At 56.9% G+C, this 26,758-nt stretch overlaps 2 protein-coding genes across 3 annotated transcripts in view; one reads left to right on the forward strand and one right to left on the reverse strand.

The window, feature by feature from the left end:
• Nucleotides 1-1,084: 1,084 nt before the first annotated feature.
• On the forward strand, nucleotides 1,085-6,414 carry HSP90AA1 (heat shock protein 90 alpha family class A member 1). Its single transcript, XM_087818158.1, has 11 exons — nucleotides 1,085-1,153; nucleotides 1,662-1,823; nucleotides 1,920-2,286; nucleotides 2,612-2,745; nucleotides 3,010-3,327; nucleotides 3,459-3,624; nucleotides 3,767-3,957; nucleotides 4,075-4,222; nucleotides 4,452-4,720; nucleotides 5,023-5,356; nucleotides 5,637-6,414. Exons 2-11 carry the CDS (start codon nucleotides 1,662-1,664, stop codon nucleotides 5,744-5,746), a joined length of 2,199 nt encoding a protein of 732 aa, XP_087674284.1. The 5' UTR covers nucleotides 1,085-1,153; the 3' UTR covers nucleotides 5,747-6,414.
• A 17,224-nt stretch (nucleotides 6,415-23,638) lies between these two features.
• The window catches only part of DYNC1H1 (dynein cytoplasmic 1 heavy chain 1), a 61,926-nt gene continuing 58,806 nt past the window's right edge, over nucleotides 23,639-26,758 (reverse strand). For both annotated transcript variants that reach the window (XM_087818163.1, XM_087818169.1), the window contains 7 exons: nucleotides 26,626-26,729; nucleotides 25,844-26,055; nucleotides 25,297-25,450; nucleotides 24,734-24,876; nucleotides 24,441-24,609; nucleotides 24,165-24,292; nucleotides 23,639-23,966 (listed from right to left, as the gene is read on the reverse strand). In XM_087818163.1, coding sequence (XP_087674289.1) covers nucleotides 23,838-23,966; nucleotides 24,165-24,292; nucleotides 24,441-24,609; nucleotides 24,734-24,876; nucleotides 25,297-25,450; nucleotides 25,844-26,055; nucleotides 26,626-26,729 — 1,039 coding nt within the window. In that variant the 3' untranslated portion in view covers nucleotides 23,639-23,837. The remainder of the gene's footprint in view (nucleotides 23,967-24,164; nucleotides 24,293-24,440; nucleotides 24,610-24,733; nucleotides 24,877-25,296; nucleotides 25,451-25,843; nucleotides 26,056-26,625; nucleotides 26,730-26,758) is intronic.

Consider the following 26,758-nt stretch of genomic DNA (forward strand, 5'->3'; position numbering starts at 1 on the left):
TCCCAGCCACGAGTTAGGTACCTAGAGGGACCCCTGAAATCAGCAAAATCAGCGACACGAAGGGTGTCGCTGGGGGCGCAGCACGTTGTCCACGAAACGTCGGAATTTCAGACCAAGGGGCCCTCGGAGTGCGCAGGGCGCGCGGTTTTAGGGAAACCGAGGGGCTGCGCGTGGGTTTGGGGAACTCGGGGGGACCACGTCCGCGTGCCATCCAGCGTGTCCCCTGCGCGCGGCGGGCGTGGGGACCCGACCAGCCCCGCAGGCGCGCAGTGGCCTGCGCCCCGGATCCTGGGGGCGCGCGGACCCTCAGCATTACCTCCGGGGGTCGGGAGCGCGCCCCTCGCGGGGTGGGGGGCTCCCCTCTCGCGAAGGCAGAAACCAGGGGTCGGGGTACCTCCCGGGGAGCATGCCCTGGTCACCCCGCACGTGTTTCCCGAATTCCACTGCCCGATGCAATGCGGTCCGGTCTCCCACCCCCGGCCCCCCGGCCCCCCATAGCTACCCCAACCTCCCCAAGGCTGCCCAGCCCGCAACCCCGCCCCCAAGCCCCTAAAAGTGGCCCGGAGCCTCTCCTCGTTGCCCCCCACCCCTGCCTGAGCCTGGCACCGAGCCCCCGACGCTGGGGGACCCGGTTCTGGGGCCGCGAGCGCCGCCTGCAGGAATGGGGGGTCTGCCCTGCCCTTAACGCTCGCAGCTGACACCCCGGGGACACGAGAAGCACAAGTTCACTTTCGCGGACGCCACCGGGCGCGAGCGCGGCCCGGCCCCCAGGCCCCGGGCGCAGGCGGCGAGCGGCAGGGGCGCCGCCGGGCGGGGGGCGCGGGGCGCGGGACCCGCGCGCCGGCGGAGGGGGCGGGGCCGGGCGGGGGGCGGCTGCGCGCGCGCGAGACCTTCGGGAGAATTCCGGGCCGCGCAGGCGCGCTGCGGCGGCGGTTGGGGGCGGCGCGGGCGGCGGCCAGCGCGCAGGCGCGGGCGCGCGGCCGCGGCAGCGGTTGGGGCGGGTGCTTCCGGAAGGTTCGCGAGGCTTCTGGAAAAGGCGCGGCGCGCGCAGGGCGGGCCCGCGTCTATATAAGGGCGGCGCGGACGTGCGCGCCAGTTGCTTCTGCGTCCTGGTGTCGCGTCGCTGCGGAGCCTTCGTGGACCCTTAGTCAAGGTGAGGGGCGGCGGGGGGCCTCTGGGCGGGGCGCGGGGGGGAAACGGGGGGCTCGGGGGGCTCGGGGGGCGGCGGGGCGGCGGCGGGGGGACCCGGCCCGGCCCCGAGGCCCGTCCGCCGGCCGGTGCGGGGCGGCCGTGGTCCGGCGCGGAGGCCTCGGCCTGCTGCGGGCTCGCTCCCCCTCGGGGGCGGCGGGCGGCGGGCTCCGTGGGGCGCGGGGGCAGCGGGAGGGGGCCGCTCGGCGCCCGGAAGGCCTGCCCCGGGTCCGAGCTGCAGCGAGGCGGCGCCCGCGGCCTGCGAGCAGCCGGCGCTCGGGGGGAGCGCGCCCCGCGGGCCGCGCGGCCCGGAATGAGGTCATCGCCTTGCGGGCCGCCCCCCGTTCTCGGGTCCCCGCGGTCTCGCGTGTGTCGGAAGTGAGGCTCTGCACACACGGGGGGCGGCTCTTGGGCCCCGGCGCTGCTGCGGACGTGCGCGCGGGGTTCCCACCGGCTCCCGGGGTCGTTCGCAGATGCCGGAGGAGACCCAGGCCCACGACCAGCCGATGGAGGAGGAGGAGGTGGAGACGTTCGCCTTCCAGGCGGAAATCGCCCAGCTGATGTCCTTGATCATCAACACTTTCTATTCGAATAAGGAGATCTTCCTGAGGGAGCTTATTTCAAATTCGTCAGACGTAAGTCGTCTCTTCCTGCGGGGGGGGGGGGGTTGGTTTGAGGGTAATTTCAACATCTAGAGGCTCTTGCGCTTAACGATGTGCGTTTTTTGATAGGCCCTGGACAAGATCAGGTACGAAAGCCTGACCGATCCTAGTAAGCTAGACTCTGGGAAAGAGCTGCACATTAACCTCATTCCAAACAAGCAAGACCGGACCCTCACCATCGTGGATACGGGGATTGGAATGACCAAGGCCGATTTGATCAATAACCTGGGTACTATTGCCAAGTCGGGAACCAAGGCGTTCATGGAAGCCCTGCAGGCTGGCGCGGATATCTCTATGATCGGCCAGTTTGGTGTCGGCTTTTATTCGGCCTACTTGGTTGCTGAGAAAGTGACTGTGATCACCAAGCATAACGACGACGAGCAGTATGCCTGGGAGTCTTCCGCGGGAGGGTCCTTCACCGTCAGGACCGACGTAGGTAGGCGCCTAAGGGCCTAACGCGCTGGGCAAGCTGGTGGGGGCGTGGAGGGAGCGGGGCATAGGCAGTGTCCGCTGTGAAGTTTGCCTGACCTTGGGGCCGGAGCTGGGGAGCAGCGATAGTGTGATAGCCTAACATCCTGGCTGTTTATCTTGGGTGAGGCAGGTAACGGCTGTGGGGCTCCATCCAGTAACAGTAAAGCTTGCTTTATAAGTTTGTTCAAAAAGGGTCAGGTATGCCTTTGAGAGCTGATAGGTGGTGGTTTTTTTACCTTGACTTGGCCATTGAGATTGAAGTTAAATTGGTTTCTCTGCTCCTCCCCCAGGGGAACCCATGGGCCGTGGAACGAAGGTCATCCTGCACCTGAAAGAGGACCAGACCGAGTACCTGGAGGAGAGGAGGATCAAGGAGATCGTGAAGAAGCACTCCCAGTTCATCGGCTACCCCATCACACTCTTTGTAAGTTTCCACAGCCTGTGTGCGGATGACCAGAGGGGCTGAGTCCTGTGCGATCTGCTCCGGCAAACACCCACACTGGCCGTAGTTCCTGGACCAGTGTGAAGTCTGTTCCTCCCGCCAGGTGCTCAGGGCTGTATTTAGTTACGGACATCAAGTATTGACGAGAAGTTTTTGGTTCGTGTTTCTCGGGTCATGGGCTTTGGTGTGAGGTCTCTCCCCTCTGTTCGGTCAACGTCCTCACGCTGGAAGGGACTGTCTCTGCAGGTGGAGAAGGAACGTGATAAAGAGGTCAGCGACGACGAGGCCGACGAGAAGGAGGAGAAGGAGGAGGAGCGGGGGAAGGAGGACAAGGAGCCCGAGGACAAGCCGGAGATCGAGGATGTGGGCTCTGACGAGGAGGAGGGAGAGAAGAAGGACGGGGCCCGGAAGAAGAAGAAGATCAAGGAGAAGTATGTGGACCGGGAGGAGCTGAACAAGACCAAGCCTATCTGGACCCGGAACCCCGACGACATCACCAACGAGGAGTACGGGGAATTCTACAAGAGCCTGACCAATGACTGGGAGGACCACTTGGCGGTGAAGGTGAGTGATAGCACAGCCTCTGCGGCTTCTGCCTGGAGTCAAGTTTTCTCATCCCTACCCCTCTAAAGGGCTTTGAGCTGCAGCTGCAGGTGTTTGTCCACGATTGTGATGCCGTGTGTGCTTTATTGCAGCATTTTTCAGTGGAAGGACAGCTGGAATTCAGGGCACTTCTTTTTGTCCCAAGACGTGCTCCCTTTGACCTGTTTGAAAACCGAAAGAAGAAGAACAACATTAAGCTGTATGTGCGCAGGGTTTTCATCATGGACAACTGCGAGGAGCTGATCCCCGAGTACCTGAGTAAGTGGGGTTGGGTGTGAGGTTCGACCACTGTCACTGGTTCAAGTCGTTCTTGATTTAAGCGTGGGGGAGGGGAGTCCTTCCTCTTTGGTTTGGGGGTTTACATATTTGTGGAGTGACTCTGGTTTTTATATTCTTTCAGACTTCATTCGAGGTGTGGTAGACTCTGAGGATCTTCCTCTAAATATTTCCCGGGAGATGCTGCAACAAAGCAAAATTTTGAAAGTCATCAGAAAGAATTTGGTCAAAAAATGCTTAGAACTCTTCACTGAGCTGGCAGAAGATAAGGAGAACTACAAAAAGTTTTACGAGCAGTTCTCTAAAAACATTAAGGTTGGTGCAAACACATTCCAGTGTTAGCGATAATGAAAACTGGCTTCTCAGATTTTAAATGACTTTTTTTTTTTTTAATGCAGGAAAATTTTTTCTAAAGCTAATGTTCTCTTTCAGCTTGGAATCCATGAAGACTCTCAAAATCGGAAGAAGCTCTCGGAGCTGTTGCGATACTACACATCCGCGTCTGGTGACGAGATGGTCTCCCTCAAGGACTACTGCACACGGATGAAGGAGAACCAGAAGCACATCTACTACATCACAGGTAATGGACGAGTGGTCACGTCACGTCTCACCTCGGTTCTTGTAACCTCACAGGAACTGTGGGTGTTTCCTACCCGTGTGGCAGTACCTACATGTTAGTAGGTGCTAGTCTAGGCAAGGTAGTTAACATGAGCTGGCCATACCGGTGGTGGTTAGATCTGACTAGATGAGAAAAGTCAAAGGAAGGGAAACCTCTTGTGAAAGGTCTAAAAGTAACTCTTCAATACCAGGTGAGACCAAGGACCAGGTCGCTAACTCGGCCTTTGTGGAGCGCCTCCGGAAGCACGGCCTGGAGGTGATCTACATGATCGAGCCTATTGACGAGTATTGTGTGCAGCAGCTGAAGGAATTCGAGGGCAAGACTTTAGTGTCGGTCACCAAAGAGGGCCTGGAACTTCCAGAAGATGAAGAAGAGAAAAAGAAACAGGAAGAGAAAAAAACCAAGTTTGAAAACCTGTGCAAAATCATGAAGGACATCTTGGAGAAAAAAGTGGAAAAGGTATGTTTTCTTGCTACTTACATTTGCTAATTTTTTACACTTGTTAGAAGCTATGTTAGAATTTTTTTTTTCTTTAAAGTTGAGCCATACATGGCCCCCATATAAATCCTCTTAATTTAGAATAGAAAGCTTCAGCCTTTCCGTTCAGTGGGATGCCTAAGTTTGCAAGTGCATGATATTTCTGATTCCTCAGTACTCGGGCTCCTGAGACTTCATTTCACAGTAAAGATGGGACAGGTGCTGAGAAGTTGCAGTGACAGAATCTTTCTAGCCCCGTTCATCACTTAATACTTTGATTGCAGGTGGTTGTGTCAAACCGATTGGTGACATCCCCGTGCTGCATTGTCACAAGCACATATGGCTGGACAGCAAACATGGAAAGGATCATGAAGGCTCAAGCCCTGAGAGACAACTCAACAATGGGTTACATGGCAGCCAAGAAACACCTGGAGATAAACCCAGACCATTCCATCATCGAGACCTTGAGGCAGAAGGCGGAGGCAGACAAGAACGACAAGTCTGTGAAGGACCTGGTCATCCTGCTCTATGAGACTGCGCTGCTGTCCTCTGGCTTCAGTCTGGAGGACCCCCAGACACATGCTAACAGGATCTACAGGATGATCAAGCTGGGTCTTGGTAAGTCTGTGTTGTCCAAAGAAGGAACTTATCGTGACTGATGAAGGGGGTAACTCTTAGCACCTTGGTCACAATTGGACTATCTCACCCTGCTTGGGAAACATTAAAGTCACGTGTTGAAGGGCTGGATAAATAGGTCCTTAGTCCGTAAGGGCTAAAAAATGGAGCTGAGACTCGTATACCCTGTAATTGCTCACCATTGAAAGTGGTTCTAAACCAGTAGTAGTATTAGGCTAGTTGGTTTTAAGAAATCTAATACACAGCTTTTATTTCCAAACAGGTATCGATGAAGATGACCCCACTGCTGACGAGAGCAGTGCTGCTGTGACCGAAGAGATGCCGCCCCTGGAAGGAGACGACGACACCTCACGCATGGAGGAAGTCGACTGAGCTCACTGGAGGGTGACCTGCACACGTGTTCGATACTTTACCTTCATTCCCTTGGATGATATATTTTCAAGGACTTCTTTCTTTATTTTTGTTAACATTTTAAAAACGTGTATGGCATGATAACTGCTTAAAGGAAAGATCCGGTTTCTTTCCCTCTAGGTGTATGATACTGTGATGCTCCAAGCACTAAAGCAGAGTTCACCGTGCTTTCCTAGTTCGCGTTGGCCTGTTTTAACAACGGGGTTATGTTTGCTGTAAGATACGTGTTGCCTATTGTTTGTTAGCTTTGTGGTCTAAAGTGTTTATCTCAAGCAGATTCCTGAGTAGACAAGATCTTCTGTCGCTGAAGTTTTCTGAGATACATCCATGGTTAAAACAACTTTCATCCCCTAGGATCTACTTTCTAAGCCTCACACACCCTGTAGTTATCAACTGCATGTACGGCCTCTAGAAGTTAGTGTGCTGAGCTGAGCAGCTTGATGGGAGGAGCTTTCCATAGGGCTTGTTTCAGAGAAGTGTTTAGAGTAGCTTCAGAACTGTAAGCTGACCCAGGCATGTTGTAAAGCCCTTCAGCAGTTCCCCGGAGCAAGTTTTGTGAATAGAAATGTAGCGCTTGTCATGTTCTGCTTTAAAAGGTTGTTGCAAATACAGACAAATTAAAAGGAAAAGTTATGTGAAAATGTCTTACTTGGGGGGCTGTTAGAGATGAACCCAGGATGTAACAGCATTAGGTACACACACCTTGCCCAGAAGAGTCCAGGAAAAAGATGGTTCACATTGACTGCCCTGGGTCTCACTGTGACCTTCCCGGGGGACACAGGTGGCAGGTGTGAGAGAATGTCTATCAGACAGCACACACTCCCCGTCTCCCTCCAATACATTCTCTAATCGACAGGTCTACCTTAGGGGGGTATCATGTCCAAACTTCCTTTTTATGGCATTTCCAGAACACCTTGCAGTCTCAATAGAGCCCCTTGAAACCTTGACTTTAGGAATGTCTCCAAATTCTTTCTTAACCTACTTACTGCCGACCCCCCAATACCTTGCCTTGTTCTTTCTGTTGCTTTACTGAGCTTGAGGCAGGGTGCACGGCTAGATGCTGAGCTGCGGGTAATGGTGGGTAGAGAGTGATGAGAGGAGAAGCATGGTCCCTCCTGGGGGCTGGGGACAGGGATGGCTGAAGTCCTAATGTAGTGTTTTGTTCTTGTTTTTTTTTTTAAGAAAAATTGGTCCATATAGGATTTGGGTTTGGAGTCTAAGGCCACCTATAAAAGGCGATAGTGGCTAATGGAGGAGGGGGAGCGTGGGATTCTAGACACTGGGGAAGGTCAGTGCCCTAGTCCGTGCTCAGTAGGTACTTAGTGCCTGGTGAACACTGATCGCATTTACTCCTTAAAATACTCTGAGGTGGGGTTGTTAGGAATTCAATTGAGGCATCAGTATTTGAGCCCACATTTAACCCCAAAGCCCCTAGTCTTCCTGCCTTTGTGCCTTACTGAGAGGTTACCAGCTGGGGGAAGTGTAGGGTATACCTGCTGAAACTAGGGGTTGACTGGCAAGGGCAACAGGGAGGTGCCAACGCTTCTCGTAAGAGTATTCAAGATTGCATTCAAATCCAAGCTGCAGGTGCTTGAGGGAACTTGCAAGCCAAGGACTTCTGTAAGTGGTCTCCCACTGAGTTTGCCCTCCCTCCGAGTCACTGGGAGAACGTTTATGGCAAGTAGACAAGGACTGTGTATCTGGAACTGTCCCCCTGTAACCCACACGGAGCAGGGACGCCTGGCCAGTGGGTGGGGCATACACACCATGCTGGCACCCCAGGAAGAGGCCACCAGAAGTCCCTCACCTGCTGCTTTAAAACCCAATGTGGACTAGCCGGCGTGGCTCAGCGGTTGAGCATCGACCTAGGATCCAGGAGATTGCAGTTTGATTACCGGTCAGGGCACATGCCCGGGTTGCAGGCTCAGTCCCCAGTAGGGGGTGTGCAGGAGGCAGCTGCTCAGTGACTCATCGATGTTTCTCTCCCTCTCCCTTCCCCTCTGAAATCAATAAAGATATATTTTTTAAAAAAACCAATGTGGTTTTACACCTGTAATTAGTCCCATCCTGCTGAGGGGGGACTGGATGCTAAAATTTGCACTGAAAAAGCAAAGATGGGTACAGACTGGAAAAGATAAAATTCATTCACAGATTACTTGGTTATCTGTAGATAACCAGTAAGGAATTTACAAAAACGGTCTGAAAACTGAATTTAGCAAAGTCTTAGAAGATAAATATACAAAACCCAATTGAATTTGTGTTAGCGACAAGCGTTAAATCTCTGTTCATTCACAGTAATATACTAAATAAAAACAAGCTTTACAGAAGGCTTTGCAACACCTGGGCACAGAACTAAAAAATGAGAGACCTGGGTAAACAGGAGCAGTGTTGGAAAACAGCGTTAAGTTGTGGGTTCTGGAAAGCATTATGCTAAGTGAAAGCTACATACGATGTGATTTCATATAATTCCAAAAAAAGCAAAAGTACATCAGAGGGTGGAAAAGTGGGTAATCTGGGGCCCACCAGGAGTCCTGGTGGGATTGATTGTGGAGGAGCAGGAGAGAACATTTGTAAGTGTCCAAAAACTTGAAATGATGATTGCGCAGGTGTATATATTTATTAAAGTCCATAGAGCTTAAAATGGGTGAGTTTAATGGTGGGCTATACCTAATAGCTCATGAGAAAAGAGAAGCGCCCGGCCAGGCGTGGCTCAGCGGTTAAGCGTCGACCTAGGATCCAGGCGATCAGGGTTCGATTCCCGGTCAGGGCACATGCCCGGGTTGCAGGCTGCAGCCGATCAGTGACTCTCATCATTGATGTTTCTAGCTCTCCCTCTCCTTTCCTCTCTCTGAAATCAATAGATATATTTATAAAAAATATATCTTTAAAAAAAAAAAGAAGCAAAGATGTAGAAAGCAGCCTCCTGGCGTCCAAAAGTGACCTTGAGCAAGCCCATGGACCCCTGCATTCGGGCCTCATTTGTAAATTAGTCCCTTCAAGGCTGTTCTGCCATTTTCCAGGTGAACAGACTCAGCAGGTGCTTGGCGTTACCAAGTGCTCAGCAACTGACAGCTGTTCCTTCCAAAGACTCACCTACTCAGGTGGGACCTTTCCTCCTGTTGTCCTATGAGATCACCTTACTCAGGCTCGCTTCTACCAGATAATGTCCAGAGTGTAACGTCCAGCAAGCCCCAGTCTAAGCCTCGCCTCCTCCAGGAAGTTTTCCTAGACTACTTCCACCCTCACCGTCTCTGGTCCTCTGAACTTCTAGCTATCCCTACCAGGCACATGTGTTCATCGCTTTTATTGAACACCCACTAAGAGCTGGCCCAGTACAGTCTGGTGGGGCCACACACGAAAACGGTGTCATTGGGGAAGGTGGGCAGAGCAACGCAGCTATGGTGGCTACAGTGAAGGCCATGAGGCCCCCAGGGGAGGTATAAGGACAGCAAGGAGGGGCAAGGTGTGGGGAAGCTCCTGGAAGACGGTAACTGCTGGCATAAGGTTGACCTTATTTCAACAGAGGGGCGCAGGGAGCTCGCCAGGACGAGGGAGGGGGCATCGCCAGGCTTGAGAGCCTGGACGGCTCGGCCTTGGGAAGGAAGAGTGGACGGTCTGAGTGATGAGAGAGCTGGAGGGTAGAAATCACGAACCGTGTGTCTGGACCGTGAGCCCGGCCCGCAGGCCTGGACCGGGACTGCTGCACAGCTCACCTGCTGGGACGGCCCGTGGCCTGTGCTGGTGGCTGCTTCTAAATAGTGGGGCCCATGCCCACCCTGGAAAATGTCCTTAACGCCAGCAACACTGAGGTGGTTTGGTAAGTCAGTGCCACCATCCTGTCCTGTGGCCCCTTGCTCCATCCCAGCCCCCCCCCCATGTTGTCTTACAGAGGAAACCGATCGGAGGGCGCAGGCTCCTTGACAACCCCTGTGGTCTCCCTGCCCCTCAGCACTAGGGTCAAACCTGGGGTGGGCGTCTGAGGCTCCGCTCTGCCTCTGAAGACGGGGTTGAGGGGAGCCCACGTGACCTGTCCTGAGTTTTGAGAATAAACATGCAGTATTGATCTGTCCCAAATGCTTTAAACAGTGTCTGGCACGTGGCACACGCTCAGATACTTGTTAATAAATGAGCCTAAGCATATCAGCTTACAGACACTTTAGCTTACACTCCTTCATTTTTTTTAACTTATTTTGGAGATTTCCAAACTCCCTTTCATCTCCCACTGGCCTCCTGAGGCAGGGAAGTCTCAGCACGCAGGTGGGCTGTGCAAACCTGACAGAGCCCCTCTCTCAAGGTATTCATGCGCCAGAGTTACCCTTCTAGGAATGGTCTTATGTTTTTTCAAAAACATTATTATTGATTCTTAGAGAGAGAGGAAGAGGGAGGGAAGGAGGGAGGGAGGGAGGGAGAGAAAAACATAGACTGGCCGCCTCTGTACACCTGCCCCCTACCGGGGACTGAGCCACAACCTGCACATGTGCCCTGACTGGACATTGAACCTGAACCAGTGGCCTTTCATCGCACAGGACAAAGCCCAACTAACTGAGCCACACTGACCAGGGCAGTCTTATTGTTTTTAATTGTGGTAAAATGTACAGAACATGCAATTTACCATTTTCGGTGTACAGTTCAGTGGCATTAACTACATTTAAAATGTGCAGCCATCACCAGTATTTATTTCCAGTATCTATTTTTTCCTCTTTTTATTGATCTCAGAGAGAGAGAGAGGAAGGGGGGAAGAGAGAGAGAGAGACATGGATTTGTTGTTCCACTTATTGACGCGTCATTGGTTTCTTGTATGTGCCCTGACCAGGGATCGAACCTGCAGCCTTGGTGTTTTGGGATGATGCTCTAACCAACCGAACTGCCTGGACAGGGCCTAGTTCCAGAACCTTTACGTATCCCAAACAGAAGCCTACCCATTAAGCAGTAAGTCGCCTGCAATGGTCCTCATGCCCCCTAGGACTGGCCTAAATCCTACCTCTGTCTGGCCCCTGTAGCCTCTCCCTTCGTGGCATTTCTCACAGTTGTCCTGCGGCGACTGGTGTTCAGTCCGACCTCCCCCCTTTGCCTGTCCCCACGAGGGAAGGTGTGTGGCATTCGTCGCCACCAGCCGGTGCCCCTGGTACATATTTGTGGATGTGAATGAATAGCTGGGCACATATAATTTGTTAGGTTTCCCCCTTCCTGTGGGGATGAAAATTTGTGTAAATAACTTTGTATAATTCGGGAACCTTTTGTTCCCTTTCTAAGCCTTCAAGATCTGCTCCAACCTTTGAAAGTCCGTAGGAAGGAACATTGCTTCCCCTCCCCGGGCAGAACACTCCAGGAAGCAGGGCCCTGGGTGAGTCATGGTGTATTAATAGCTCCATTAAAAACTGAACAAAGATTCCATGATGATCCGAAGAGCCAGTGGGCTGAGCACGTCGTTTGCCAACGGTGTTCGCCTGCTTGAAAAACACATTTTTTTTTTTTTTAAATATGTTTTTATTGATTTCAGAGAGAGAGAGAGAAACATCAACAGTGAGAGATTCATCGATTCGCTGCCTCCTGCACGCCCCCCACTGGGGACCGAGCCCGAAACCCGGACATGTGCCCTGACCAGGAATCGAACCCTGACCTCCTGGTTCATAGATCACGCTCAACGTCGGCTGGGCCAGCCTCTTCTTATGAAAGTACATTAGGGCTTCAGCACTTGACCAATGAACGTTCTAGAGCTGGAACGGGGGTCCCAAAAGAAGCAGTGTTGTTTTTTAAATTCCAGATAAAAAACGAACAAAACCCTAACAAATCCGAATGAAAAAGTTGATAGATCAGCCACCCACTTGTTACATGGTTGGATGGATAGAACCACAGCCCCCGAAGCACCCCCTCCGGGCTTTCTGAAGCATCCCCTGGATTTTGTGACATGGTTTCACCTGTAAGCCCTTCATCCATCCCTGAGCACATCTGTGTAACTGGGACATACTCCAGGCACTTGGTTCCGAGAGGAAACACAGCGAGAGTAAGGCAGGATCCTGTTCATTGTCACCAGTGCTGTTCAACACTGCGCTCCAGGTTGGGGCCAGGGCCATCAGGCAAGAGAAAAGGAGAGAAGGCATCCTGATTGGTCAGGAAGCAGAAAAAATTATCTCTATCTGTGGGTGACATGATCTTGTATATAGAAAATTATAAGGACTCTCTCCCCCCCCCACCCCCCATTAGAACAAGTTCGGCAAGGTTTCAGGACACAAGGTCAACGTTCGAAAGTCGGTTGTATTTCTATACACGAACAATGAACAATCCAAAGATAAAACTAAGAAAACAGTTCTATTTTTACAATAGCATCAAAAACACTTAGAAATAAATTGAACAAAAGAAATATATGACTCACACGCAAAAACCCACAGAACTTTGCTAAAACAAAGAAGACCTAATACAGGAAAGGACATCCCTCGCTCCGGCGCTGGGAGGCACAATGCTAAGACGGCAGGACTCGCAGGGTGAGCTACCGCTTCGCAACAATCCTTAGCAAAATCCCGCTGGCGTTTGTTTCACAAATCGGCAAGTCGTTTCTAAAATTCACATGGAAAAGCAAGGGACCCAGAAGAGCCAAATAATTTTTTTTTAAAAAAATACGTTTTTACTGATTTGAGAGAGGAAGGGAGCGGGAGAGAGAGAAAATCAATGATGAGTCACTCTCGGCTGCCTCCTGCACCCCTACTGGGCCTGCAGCGGCACGTGAGCCCTGACCCAAGCCAGACCCGCTCTCCTCCTGATTCATGGGTCTGCTCTCAACCACTGAGCCACGCCGGCCGGGCCAAACGATCTTGAAAATAGACAAAGTTGAAAGACCCTCAGTTTCTGACTTCCAAAACTGCTAATAATAATAATAGTAGTAAGTGGCTGAGCAGGTAACCTTAGTTGTGGCATCTTTAATTCACCAGTTCATCGTTCGTCCAAAATATGTTGCTGAGCAGTTCCTGTGCGGGAGGTGGGGGGGATGGGGGTTGAGCATCTCTGGGCTGCGGAGGACGGTCTAAGGGGCCACGTAGAAATCAACAGGCGCCTTCTAGGGAGGCCGGTCGGCAGTGGGCGCACCGAGGAGCGGCTCCTAACCCGGATCTCGGAGGTCAAGGAAGGCTTCCTGGAGGCGGTGCCAAAGTAGGCCACAGAAGTTACGCTGGCGAGGTGGAGGCGGGGTGGAGGCGGGGTGGGGGGCGCATCTCCGGGCGAAGTCAGCGCTGTGGGTGGTCGGCGGGGAGAGCGCTTGGAGCCTCCCCGCGTTGGGAGGGGCGCGCGTGGCTGCAGCCCTGGCGCGCGGACGGGTCTCGGGGCGAGCGCGCGGCCACGGGGAAGGGCTTGGACGTCCCAGGGCACGGGGGAGTCGCTCAAGGTTTTGCGGCAAAATTATGCATTAGAAAAGCCCTCCCCGGTCCCGCGTGGAGCGGGCCCCGCGGAAGGAAGGATCCGGAGCTTTGCCGAGGGGCTGGCTGGGCGGCGGGCGCGCAGGAGACACTCCGCCCCTCGGGGGGCGCGGGCCCCATCCCGGCTCCCGGGAGCCGCGTGCTTCGTTGCCATGGAGATGCCTGTGACGTCACACAGCGGGGGTCTGGCCCCCAGACCTTCCTTCCTGACTCAGGAACCATCCCTCTGCGCGCAAAATGGACGAGCCGCGCAGGAGGTGGGTGCGGCGCCGGCCCGCGCCCCGCACCCCGGCCCTTGCAGGCCGCCCCAGCTGCGCGGGGTCAGCGTCCCCGACTCCGGTGGCCCCGACTGGAGTGACGGCGCCCCTTCTCGGAGCCACCCTCCCGCCCCAGTTCCCTGCCACCCCGGAGGTTGCACGGGGGCCGGGAAGCGGGGGCGCAGCCCCCCGAGTGCGGCAGGTGGGCGCGGCCTGCGAGGCCAGGTGCGCGGGCCACGTGCGCCCGCCAGGCGCCAGGGGCTGCGGGCTGCGGGCTGGCCCGGACAGGAGAGGGGTGCCTCCCTCAGAAAGGGGGGGCCCCGAGGCCGCGCAGCCCGGCTCCTGCGTGGGGGTCCCTGCCCCGTGGGAGTGAGGGCGTTGCCCCCCCAAAAGGGTGTGGGGGGCTGTCCCTGCCCTTCGGGAGCGAGGACCTCGCCACACCCCGCTCTCACCCCGTGAGGGGGGTCCCTGCTTCGCAGACCCTGGTGTGAGGTGGGGGCTGGTGTGGGGGCGCGTCCGGCTCACCCGGGTATGAGCGAGGAATTGAGAAAGGGCGCCCCCTGCGGCGTCCGTCACGGGGTGGCCGGGGCTGCCCCTGCTTGGCCCTGGGGGGCAACCAGCCTGCGCGTGGGCAGTGGCCCCCGCCCACACCCCCAGACCCACAGGAGGATCCTGGGTACCCGGACTCGCCTGCGGCCGGTTGGCGTCGGCGGGCCGAGCCGCTCAGTATTTCCTCCAAAATGCAGTTTTAGCCGCGGCCCCCTCGAAGGAAAGCGATCAGAAGCGAGAAGTCAGGCCCGCGGGGTGCTGCGCTGTGCGCGCCGCGCGCCCCTGCGCCCGGAAACGCTTTCCTTTCTGGTTGTAGAGCCTGGTGATCTGATGGCCCGCGAGGAGCCCGGGCTCCGTGGAGAGGCCGGCGCGCAGCCAGCAGGTGAGGCCCGCCCGGGGGGCTGCAGGCGGGGGCTTGGTCCGCGCGGGGTCGCAGGAGGCAGCCCGCGGGTCCCGGGAAAGTGAGCGGGAGGCGCTGGTCGGCTGCCGAGGGCCGTCGGGAGAACTTCCGAACCCGTTTTGCACCCGCCCTGACCGCCCCCTTGGTTCTCAGGCCAGCGGCCCGCCCTGACCCCTCCTCTCAGCGGCTGGCTCCCTGGACGGCACCGCCACCCTCCGTCGGCAGCCCCTGCTCCTGGGGGCCCCCAGGCTCCCGGTCGGCGCCCACAGGGGCAGCCGGCCGGGGAGCTGGCCTGTCCCCCCAGGGCCACTCCTGGGCCTGGCTCCAGGGGTGGAGGCGGGGCCGGTCCCCAGGCAGAGCTGTGGGCTCTCAGGCCTGGCCACTCCCCCCTGGGATTTTGGACTGTTTGGGAAGGTCCCGACCCATCATCTTCTCCCCCTTCTTGCCTTGTCGACAGGCATTTAGTTTGTATTATTTAAAAAAAATTATTTTGCTATTATCCAGTGTTCTCTCATGCGTTACACATTCTATTTACAAAAGTTTAAAAAGCTTCATTAGGAAAATTTGCCAGGATGGGCAGGGGGCTGGGCCAGGATGGGCAGGGGCGGGGCCAGGATGGGCGGGGCGGGGCCAGGATAGACAGAGGGTGGAGTCAGGACAGGGGCGGGGCCAGGATGGACAGGGGGTGGAGCCAGGATGGACAGGGGCGGGGCCAGGATGGACAGAGGGTGGAGTCAGGACAGGGGCGGGGCCAGGGTGGACAGGGGGTGGAGCCAGGATTGACAGGGGCGGGGCCAGGATGGACAGGGGCGGAGCCAGGACGGGCGGGGTGGGGCCAGGACGGACGGGGGCGGGGCCAGGACGGACGGGGGCGGGGCCAGGATGGATGGGGTGGGGCCAGGATGGGCAGGGGGCGGGGCCAGGATGGACAGGGGCGGGGCCAGGACGGGCGGGGTGGGGCCAGGACGGACGGGGGCGGGGCCAGGACGGACGGGGGCGGGGCCAGGATGGATGGGGTGGGGCCAGGATGGGCAAGGGCTATAAGGAAGAACTGGCCAGAAGTTGATTTGCTGCTCCCTAACTTTTCTGTTCTAAAACTTCAGGTTGCCAGCTTATGACTTCTTGACACCCCTGAGGTGAGTCTGAAAGTGACTTTTTCCTAGGTTGTGGGGGTGGGGGGGAGTGGGGAGGGGGGGCTGGGATTGTTTCTGTTTTTTACTATCTAAAGCTCAAATATAACATTGGGGAATGATACCTTTAAAAAATAGAACTTTTTTCCCTTCCCTTTTTCTCTGTGTTCCCCACTAGTTGGGTTATTTCTCCCACATATTGGAAATGGCGTCACTTTAAATGATTGACGTTTTGGCCACCAGGATTGGGTTCAGGGTGATTTCATGTCCAGCCCGGTCTTTTGCTGCCCTTGGTACTTAAATGTTGGATTCCAGCCTCCAGCCCAGACTGGCGTGTCTCGCATTCCTCACAGAGTAGACAGGCCCCGACTGGCTCTTCTTTTAAATATATTTTATTGATTTCAGAGAGAGGAAGGGAGAGGGAGCAAGAGAGAAACATCAATGATGAGAATCATTGAGCAGGTGCCTCCTGCACGCCCCCTACTGGGGATCGAGCCCGCAACAGGGGCATGTGCCCTGAGGGGGAATTGAAATGTGACCTCGTGGTTCCTGGGTGGACACTCAGCCGCTGGGCCACGCCGACCAGGCTGCTCTTGTTCAAACAAAAAGAGTGGAAATCTTTAAGATCACGTCACTTTCCTCTGAATAATAGCCCTTGTACCTAACAGGGTGCATTGCTTTCCGGTGGTGGCCCTAACAGATGACCACCAGCTGGGTGGCTTCTAACAACAGAGATGCATCCTCTCAGTCCTGGAGGCCAGAGTCTGAAGTCCAGGTGTTGGGTGGCTCCCTCTGGAGGCTCCAGCGGAGAGTCTGATCCAGACCTCTCTGCTGTTGGAAGAACCTACTAGAAACCCCACAGGAAGCTGGGCAGTGGGGTGCGGGGGTTTGGAGGTGGGAGATGAAAACGGGGGTCACCAGAGGTGGTGGGTGGAGCCTTGGGACCAGAATGACACATGGTGTGAAGTGTGTGTTCACATGGCTGTGCGTGCGTGTGCGTGCGTGTGCGTGTGTGTGCATGTGTGTGCTCTTGCATGCACCTGGACAGGTGCCAGAGGGGCAGTGGGCACTCGGAGCTTCATGGACAGAGCTTGCTTGAAGGTAGAGATTTGGTGACTCTTGGGCAGAGTGGTGACTTCTGAACTCTTCATTAGGGACATTTCAAACGAGGATGCCGTAGGGCAGCGATCTTCAACCAGGTGCCGCAAGAATTTTTAAAACAAGCAGTACCTGAGTAGTCAGGGTCACTGACCTCCTTTCCCTTAAATTGTCAAATAAAAAATGACAACAGCCAACACAACAGTAGCCATCCAGTGTGGATGAATCAAAATTATGCCTACTTTTTTGTCAGATCAGCAAAAAATATATATTTTTTGGTGTGCTGAAGAATTTTAGTCATTAGTTTATGTGCTGTGAGATGAAAAGTGTTGAAAATCGCTGCCTTCAGGTCTGGTGTGTACAATTTTGTGTTTCTCTGAACCGTTGCTTTCTAGGCCTGAGAACGGGTGTTCCGAGGAGCCCAGTTTGGGAACCTGCGTCCCTCAGGCAAAGCCTGCTGCAGGTGGTGCTTGTTTGTGACGGACGATTTCCAACAGGTCTCGTGGAGCCTCCCCCGGGATTCTCGAGGAAACCGCGTGACATGAAACTCCACGGAGGTTGGTAGACTCCTGCTCTCTTAGTTTTGTTTTGGTTTTTATGTTTGTTTGTTTTTAGAGTAGATGTTCTCTGTTTTTTTGGGTGTATAGTTTTTTGTTTTTAATATGTTTTTCTTGATTTCAGAGAGAGGAAGGGAGAGAGAGAGAAACATCCATGATGAGAGTCACTGATCGGCTGCCTCCTGCTCGCCCCCTGCTGGGGAGCGAGCCCACAGCCAGTGCATGTGCCCTGACCGGGAATCGAACCGCGATCTCCTGGTTCACAGGTCAAAACTCAACCACTGAGCCACGCCGGCTGGGCTAGTGTTCCACATTTTTTTAAAAATTTGTTTTTAACAACTCCAAAGTTTTTAGGAAAAGCTGAGTTTATATCACTTTGGGTGAGTCAGTCCCCAGCCTGGGCTTAAATTTATCTGTTAAGAAACAAAACAAAGCAGGGAGGACATTTGAGCTGGATGGTGGTCCCCTCTGCACTCCCGTGTTCCAGAACTCTCCGTGTCCATGACGGTGTGACATTTCCCCGTGAGGGGCTTTCCCCAGGCTGAGGTATTGATCCTGGGTGACCTGCCTGCACCGCCAGCGGCCTGTGGGGTTTCTTTTCATTAAAAAGATTCTGAACGCTCCCCGGATTTGTCTCGCTGACGTGTGACTTACAGCGAAGCTCACCCTCTGGGCGCACAGCGCTGACCTTTGACAAGTGTACCCGGTGGAGCGACCGCCACAGGCAGGACGGGTTCCTACATCCAGAAGGTTCCCTCCGGCCTTTGGTGGTCAGCCCTTCACTCGCCCCTGACCCGCTGACCCGCTTCGTCCCAGGAGCGGGGCTGTAGTGCAGTGAGCGGCTTTCGCCTGCCCGAGCCATGGCGGGTCTGAGGGCCGGCCGCCCCAGCTGCATCCGGGCCGCGTTCGGCGCCACCAGCACCAGGGCGGGCTTCCGGAGGAGGCAGAGAAACGCGCTCCATCTCCTCAAGGTGCTTCCTGCCGCGGCCTGTCCCCCGGCGGGACGCGCAGAGGGCGGGACGGGAGGGGGCCCTGCGCCCGGGGCGGGAGCTCTGCCCGGGCCGAGCCTCCTTGGAAATGTCGTTGGTGCTTGGGGTCGTCCTTACAGGTCTTCTCCTCCCCAGATCAGAGGTGTTCAAGCCCCCGTCCTTGGGGAGTTGCTTTCCTGGGCAGCCTGCGCCCGGTGGGGAGGGTTCTGGAACGTGGACGCCTGGCCCGCCTGGGCCTCTGCAGGGAAGGGCGGGTGGCCAGTCGCGTTCGTGCGGAACGAGTGTGGGCTGCCCTGCGGGGCCCGTGGGTCATTTTTGCTTCTTTCAGTGCTTTCCTGGTTCAGAGTGGCCGAGCTTTACATTTTAATCCTAATCTGAGGATATTTTTTCATTGCTTTTTGGAGAGAGTGGAAGGGAGAGAGAGAGAAACATTGATGTGAGAGACACATCAATTGGTTGCCTCCCCCAAGCACCCTGACTGGAGTCGGGGATCAAGGCTGCAAGCGAGGTCCATGCCCTTGGCTGGAATTGAACCCAGGACCCTTCACTCTGCAGGCCGACGCTCTAACCACTGAGCCAAACCGGCTGGGGCCCAGCTTTGCATTTCAGTCCCTCAACCAAACCTCTAAGGGCCCTTCTGCCCCTGCTCAGACTCCGGAAGCATCTCCTTGTCCCCCCCCCCCCCGCCAGAAGCCGTGGCAGAGACCGCTGGCCTGGGCAGTGGGCACCCTGGCTCTTGCTTTGAACACTAAGCTACCATCTGCCTCCCTCGATTGGAAGGATTGTTCAGGACGTTTTTCCCTCAGGTCAATCACAGAAAGAACCACGTGGACTTTGTTGAAGGAATCTGGAGAGAGGTACGTTAGACGGCGGCCACTCTTTTAAGTTTTATTTATTTTTAACTTTTAAAGGTTTATGATTTTAGAGATAGAAAGGGAGAGAGAAACATCGACTTGTTGTTCCATTATTTATACATTCACTAGTTGCTTCTTGTATGTGCCCTGACCGGGGATCGAACCCACAACCTTGGTGTATCGGGACAACGCTCTAACCAACTGCCCTGCCAGGGCCACCCGCTGCTGCTCTTGTGGAGGGAATGGCTGGAGCCGCCCCCCCCAGGGCCAGCCAAGGGCCAGCCTCCAGCCTGCTGCGTGGACTCTTCCCTGCCTTGTTGTGTTTCCATATTTTGGAAAAAAAATTCATTTTGATATTTAAATTTTTTTTACTCTTTAAAAAATTTTGATTTTTACTTTTTAAAATATATCTTTATTGATTTCAGAGAGAGAGAGAGAGGTAGAAACATCAATGATGAGAGAGTCATTGATCAGCGGCCTCCTGCACGCCCCTGACTGGGGATGGAGCCCACACCCCGGGCATGTGCCCTGACGGGGAATCGAACCCCGATCACCTGGATCCCAGGTCGACGCTCAACCACTGAGCCACGTCCAGCTGGGCTTTAAAAAATTTTTAAAAATAAGATAAAACGATGAAGTATTTTGCCTGGAGGATTGACAAGACTATCGTTTTACAATTAGTCAATTTTAAAATCCTCAATCAAAATGAAAATGAATCCTGACCCTCGAGGCGCAGTTACTGCCTGGCTCGGGGTGTTTTAGGGCACCGGGTAACACTGAAGAGCAGCTCTGCGTGCCATTGTCACTCTCACCCAAACCCGAGTGTGTCCCACCGGGCATCTCAGGGTTTGTTCACAGCGAGAGACTGTCACCCCCACCTGCACCCCCACCTGCTCCTCGGGGGGTCACACAGTGGGTGATGCTGGCTTTGTGGTCCCAGCAGCTCCGACCACTTTCTGAATCTGAACCCACGACAGTTGCCTACAGATTACGGCCTTTATTTTCTTATTTACCCCTTTGGGGGATAAAGAACAGTATCAGCTGTCCAGAGAGGAAATGAGCTCCCAGGGTCTCCACTGCCCACAGGGTCCCTGCACTGACCCCGCCCTGGGTCCCGGCTGGGTGTCAGGAAGCCACGTGTGGGGTCAGTGAGAGGGAGACACTGGGGCGCAGGAACGTTGGGTCTGTTGATCAGCCCGATGGATTTCCCGTCTTCACGGGTCCTCGTGGTGTATTTGGAAGGATGTCTCCACACAGCACCCAAAGCAGTGAGAGAGAGCCGCTCGGGTGAGTGCGGGAGGGGGCAGTGATTAGCCTCAGAGACTTAGACGCTCTCTGGGGACCTTCACTGCCGGGCGCCCCCCCCCCAAGAGTGCTGGTGGCGAAGGTAAAATAGAGGCCGAGTAAGTAGGAAATGCTGACAAAGGTCAGGGGCGGGGGGGCTGCTACTAGACACCCAGGAAGCTCCGGACCCCCCTTGGGCTGTGGTCACTGCCCTGGGGTGGGGGTGGCTCCTGCCTGCTGCTCAGACACACTGCCCACGCGCCTTCGAGAACAGACCATGGCACCTCTGAAAACGGGGCAGTTGGACCTGAGCGCCCATCTCAGGTTCTTTTGGCCGCCTGTGCAAGGGGCAGTGGGCAGCAACGGGCACGTGGGCACAGGCCTGGTCAGGAGCAGGCCAGGGCCGAGTTTGTCCTGCACCAGGGATGCTGTGCCTTGGAGGGGGCATTGGGCAGGAATGGGTTCAGACCCCTGGCCGGGCCACGTGCACCGAGCCAGCTGGGCCTGCCTGAGCCCAGCCCTGGGGCAAAGGGCTTTAAATGACAGGGCTCAGGCTGGGCCCTGGCGACAGTGGACCCTCAGGAATTTTGGGTGCTGTGTGATCTGTCTGATGCATTTTGAAGGATTTATGTGCAAGGCAGATCGTGCAAGGTTTGCCGGCATCAGGGAGGGGAGAAATGACCGTAACAAGGAGCTGCAGCTGCCCCGCTGCGGGGAGGGGCTCGGGGGCTCAGTGGCGTGGTGTCCTCAGCTTTTAGATCCCTACCCTGGTTTGGAGGACATCCCTGCCCACCTGGCCTGCAGCTTCAAGGACTGTTCTCCAAGTGCCACGACCTGCCACCCGCCTTCGCACACCCCAACACCCAGGAGCCCGGAAGCGCACTCAGACCCTCTCTCACCAGAAACTCCAGCCCTCGTTGTGGTGAGAGCCACCGGCGGGAACCCTGCGTCCCCGGGGTTCAATGATGTGGACATGCAGCCCGCAGAAATGACGGAGGAAGACTGGGGGCCCCTCCTCCCTGCTGTGGAGCCCCCCGAGACTGGCCACCGTGTGCAGGGCAGGGCCAGAGTGTCACGGCTGACACCTAGACTCGGGAGTGAGAGGGACAAGGCGCCCAGGCTCATACTGTCCAAGAGGAAACTGGAGCTGCTGCTGTCAGAGCCCGAGAAGAGGAAGAGGAGGAAGCCCTACGTCGCCTAGACCCAGGGGGGGCCAGGTCCAGGGGAGCCAGGCCCAGGGGAGCCTAGACCCAGGTGAGCCTAGACCCAGGGGGCCCAGGCCCAGGCCCAGGCCCAGGGGAGCCTAGACCCAGGGGAGCCTAGACCCAGGGGAGCCAGGCCCAGGGGAGCCAGGCCCAGGGGAGCCTAGACCCAGGTGAGCCTAGACCCAGGGGGCCCAGGCCCAGGCCCAGGGGAGCCTAGACCCAGGGGAGCCTAGACCCAGGGGAGCCAGGCCCAGGGGAGCCTAGACCCAGGGGGGCCAGGCCCAGGGGAGCCTAGACCCAGGGGGGCCAGGCCCAGGGGAGCGGGAGGCTCAGGGAGGGTGACCGGGGCAGGCCGGGGCAGTGCTCGTGCTGATGGACGTCTTCATAGCCCTGTCCTTGTTCCTGTCCCACTGCTGCCCATCAGGGACGCCTGGGACACTGGCCTTGGCTCGCTGGGGTGCCGGCACGGTCTCGAGGTAGTAACATGGTAGTGACATCTAAAGACAGCGGGGCAGTGGCTTCACGCTTCCCATTTCACCAAGCATTTCACCTCCTTGCAGGCACGGACCACGGGCCATTCGAGAATCGGTGTCAGCATCATGTGGCCCCACCCTGTGCGGTGGCTACTGTCCACAGGCCCCGGGACCACCCTGTGCTCAGTGACAATAAAAGGGAGTCTCCAAGGACAGGAGCCTGGTGTCCTTCCTGGTGGTGGGGGCACCTGGCCTGGGAGTCCCCCTCTCCTCCACAGGGACGCCGGGCTGGTGGTGTGTGTGGTGGAGCTGGTCCCTTGGGTGGGTGGTTATATGCCTCCCAGGCCCCCTCAGGTCCCCTTTTCTGCCAGCTCTGCCTGTGAGGACGGGTAGGGCTGTGGCCCATTTCTAGCCAGACCCTTCAGCTGCAGGGCCGGTGGTGGTCCCAGAGACGGTTCCCAACTCAGGCCCCATGGATGGAGTCAGCGAGGGGCTGGGTGGGGGTGAGGCTTGAGGAGGCCCTGACTGGTGTTATCACCTTGGGCATTAGGTTGGGAGGCCAGCAGGTGCCTTGGACATTCCTTGTGGGGTCTACCTGGCAGCCCTCGATGGGGAACCTGCGGTAACCTGCCCCAGGCTGAGGGCGGGGGGACGGTGTCTCGGTGGCTGAGTGGCCTGTAATGGAGCTGCCCTGTGGGGAGCTGCTCTGCATCCCAACCAGCTGGGCCTCTGCGGGTCACAGGGCGAGTTCCTCTTGTGCCCAGAGCCCTCGCCTGGCACCACGTCAGTCTCTATGCCTGGGCCCTCGTCTGTAAGGGGGGTGAGCTCATGGCCGGACGGGAACTCTCACCCGCGGGGCTTTTCTGTGGGCTCAGGTGTGAACCTGCCACACCTCTAGGGCTCCTGCTGCACAAATGCAAAGGATCCTCATTTACTGGGAGAAACCCAGTTATAAAATGGGCCTGTTTGCAATGGACCCCTTCTCAATGGACTCCAGCTTTGGGCTGCAATCAAGCCTCTGAGGAGGGCTCCAGAGGTGCGTGAGGCAGCGGCTCTGGCTCTCGTCTCAGGCTCCCCGCCTGGGGACGCTGAGCCTGGCGGCTCCACAGAAGCCCCTGGGGTTGGGGGTGAGGACCTGAGTGTCCGGGCAGGACTCAGACCCTCACTCAGGCCACGTGGCTCACAGGGCCACTGGGAGGACAGCAGCTTCTGTCACAGGGCCTGGGCCTCACCGCTGAGCCTTGGGAATTCTCACAGGGCACCGAGGCCAGAGCCTGTTCTCGCAGGGAGGCCACACCCTCCCGTCCCCGTGAACAGGAACAGCACCCAGGCTGCCCGCCGCCTCCACCTGCTGCCACCCTGGGGTCTTCAGGAATGAGATCCGGGAAGGAGACAGGAGGGGTGGCAGAGCCGGATGGGGCATCAGCACCCTCGTCTGTGACACAAAAACACCGCCCAGCTCCACCAGGGGGAGCTACACAAGCTAAGGTGGCAGTTACTGATCCAGGACGGGCCAGGGCTGTTCCGGGCATATCTGGCTGTCCTGTGTCCTGATGGCGTCCCCACCCTGGGTTTGTAATTCCGTAGCCGCAGCGGACAGAGCTCACCTGGAGCCCGAGGCCAGTGCTGAGACAGAAGAGGTGGGAGCAGGTCATGCTTAGTGTTTTATTTCATAAAACTAGCCATGCGACTGACCCTCAAAACACACGCGTGGACCCTCCACATCCCACCAGTCCCGACGTCAGTCTTCCCTCACGATTCTCAAGCTCCAACCACGACTCTGCTCCGACAGGCGCACACCTTCCGAAGGCTTCAAGAGTGAGTGTTAAATACCGCATTTTCCCTGCAGCTCACTCCGTGCACAGCACAGCGACGCCGCGCTCGTAGAAGCTGCGGGGATCTTCCTTGGTGGCGATCTCAAAGTCCACTGTGAAGATGAGGTCTGCCCGGGTGAAGTTCAGGTACACGGGTAAGGTCACCTACGGGGCGAGGAGGGAGACCTGGCTGAAGGTGGCCTGGGGACTGGGCGAGGGCCTCTGCGGAAGGAAGGGGTGCGTTTCCCCCAGGACAGAGGTGACTAGCCACAGGCACGACTCCCAGGGAGGAGAGGGGAGACGACTGCCCAGGCACGGGGGCCACGGCATCTCCGAGCGCAGAGGCTGGGAGGTGCCACCTACCACGTTGGCCTTTTTCTCTGCGTTTGTCTGCTTGACCCAGCGCAGCTGCGTGAGAGGCAGCACGGTGGAGATGGCGTTGGAGAGCGAGAGCTTGTTGTTGCTGCACGTGGCCCCCTGCAGCTTCAGGCCTGAGGGAGGAGTCGGCCCGTCAGCGCGGGACAGTGTCGCCCTGCCCTGTGGTGCTCGGGGCCCGCCACGTCCAGCTCGAGCTCCTGGCCACCCAACTTCCCTAAACGCATTTGGGAGTGACACTCGGGGCTGGGCCCACCCGCTCACCCGTGACCCCAAAGCTGCAGGCGTCGAGCGTGGCGTTCTGCGAAGTGGTGACGTTGACCTCCAGGCACAGCTCCTCCAGCGACCAGCTGTTGGCCTGGGCCACGTACTGCCGCGTGGCCGTGATGTACGCCTCGGGCACGAACAGGCCACCCAGGCACACGTGGATGTTCTGTGGGGAGGAGGAGCCCCGGTGAGGAGCACGCCCCTGCGTCCTCCCGGCTCAGACCTGGCCTCCGCTTGTCCCCCCAGCTGCTGCTGCCCCTCCCCCGGCCCCCTCAGCAGCCTGTCACCACCTTCAGCTCCTTGGCGCCGCCAGATGCCGCTGCCAGTGAGATGTTCTGCAGCTGCTTGACCCTCTCGCTGAAGTCGGCCACCCACTGGATGACGGTCATGCCCGCAGGTACCGTGTAGTGGGACCAGCTCCGCGGCAGGATCCCTGCGGCAAGGAGGCCCCAGGCCGGTGTCAGTTCCCACCATCCCCGCACAGACTGGGGATCTGCCGGCCCTCACCTGCGTGCTGAGTGTGCCCACAGGTGTGCACTCCGATGCCTCCCTCTGGCTGCACCTGCTCTATAAGAGCCCAGTGCACCCAATGGGGGCGTCTGGAGGACCCAACCACCCGAGTACCGCCCCGGCCTCTTGTCCCACAGCTCCGCTTGGAGGGACTCTGGTGATTCAGGCTCTTGGGGTTGATGGAAGGCATCTGGGGCCACCCTATATCTCTGCACCCAAGGCCCCCCCTTTCCTGCCCCCACTCCTAAATACTGTAGAAGTTGCATAAAGACTTTTGTAAATGCTCAGTGGACCAGCTGCTGGAGAAGCGGGCACAGGACGGCCGCCCTGCCTCTGAGCGCACCTTTCACGAGCTCGTTAATGAGCGTGCGCAGGTAGTTGGTCTGCTTTTTCTTCCCTTCACACACTTGGACGACATCGGCGAGGTCCTGGCGGACGTCCTGCAGCAATTTTGCTCCCATCTTCACTTCTCTCTCGAAGAATCGGAACAAAGGGTCCTAAGATTGTGGGAATAGAGGGCCATAGTGAAGGGAAGAGGGCTGAGAAGAGGTCCCTCCTCCAGAGTAACCCACCCTCCAGGGGGAGCCCCAGGATCCAGGGGGAGCCCTAGAATCCATAGCGCCGTCCAGGTTCCCATGGCCACCCTGAGTATGACCTGGGACCCAACCTCCACAAAGCTGGTCGGATCTGCCAGGGCCCTGCCAACACTGCCAGCCCAGAAGACGACCACCTTCCGGGACTCGTGAGTAGCGCAGCGAGGACCACCCTTCCGCCCGGCTCAGGCCTGTGCCTCCCGAGATGACACAGGCACAGCCCGTCACCCACCCACTTGCTAAGAGCACCTCGAGCCCCCGGACACTGAGGTGGCCCTGCCCCCCCCGCCCGGCCACCTTGATGTTGTCCACCGTCCGCTTGAGGTGGCTGAGCGTCTGGGGTATGAGGTGCAGCCAGTTGGAGGCGGTGGTGTGCAGGGTCCTCATCCAGGCGGGGCGCCCGTCGGGCGTGGAGTCCGCCCGCGCCTTCTTCTCCGTCTCCGCGTAGGCCAGGTCCTCTTCGTCCTCCAGCATCTGCATCTTCAGCATCTTACTGATCATGTCCACGCCTGGGCCGTGGGGAGGGAGGGAGGCGACGGGAGAGCAGAGGAGGGAAGGGTTTAAATAGGTGGCCACAGTGAGGCGCCCGCAGGGAGCCGCCGGCGCATGTGGAGGGTGCCTGGCCATGGCTCCCTCTCACGAGGATGCCGCTCCCTCCCTCTCCCTCTAAAATCAATTTAAAAAACAGGTGGCTGGGCCCTAGCACCCAGCGTGAAGTCAGGAGGTCAGGGTGGGAATCAGCCTTTCTAAGAATTTCCAGCTGAGGCTGCGGGTCTGGGGACCACTTTGGCTTATTGAAACCAACTGGCAAGTAAAAAAAAAGATTCTAAAACAATATTCCAATAAGAAGCTAATGGCTTAAAAACAGCACTTAATACCAGGTACTTTCCAACTCTTAAGAAGACAAAACAGGGTTATTCCTGAATGGAAGACAGGAGCCTCATTTGGGTAAATGGCAGCCTCCACCCGGCACCGAGCCTGCAGAAAAGACACTGCTGGGCTGGAGATTTTCTTGGCTTCCCCTGGGAGCAGTTAGGTGGCGAAGGGTGGGGCAGGGGACCGGGCACGGGGGCACTCACCCTGGGTGGTGAGGAGGACCCTCTCGGCGTTGTTGGGCAGGCCCAGCCAGGAGGGCGTCTGGGTGTCGGGGAGCAGCTCCACCCACTGCACGAACTCCTCCCGCCTGGAAAACCAGCGCACACGGAAAAGCTG

This window comes from Miniopterus natalensis, chromosome 1 (assembly GCF_054644295.1).
Source record: "Miniopterus natalensis isolate mMinNat1 chromosome 1, mMinNat1.hap1, whole genome shotgun sequence".
NCBI classification, from domain to species: domain Eukaryota; kingdom Metazoa; phylum Chordata; class Mammalia; order Chiroptera; family Miniopteridae; genus Miniopterus; species Miniopterus natalensis.

What these genes read in the sequence shown, in the direction of transcription:
- HSP90AA1 (XM_087818158.1), top strand. Translation starts at nt 1,662, where the DNA reads ATGCCGGAGGAGACCCAGGCCCACGACCAGCCGATGGAGGAGGAGGAG. An exon ending in GCTACCCCATCACACTCTTT is followed by an intron (nt 2,746 to 3,009) that starts GTAAGTTTCCAC and finishes CTGTCTCTGCAG; the next exon opens with GTGGAGAAGGAACGTGATAA. An exon ending in AGTTCTCTAAAAACATTAAG is followed by an intron (nt 3,958 to 4,074) that starts GTTGGTGCAAAC and finishes GTTCTCTTTCAG; the next exon opens with CTTGGAATCCATGAAGACTC.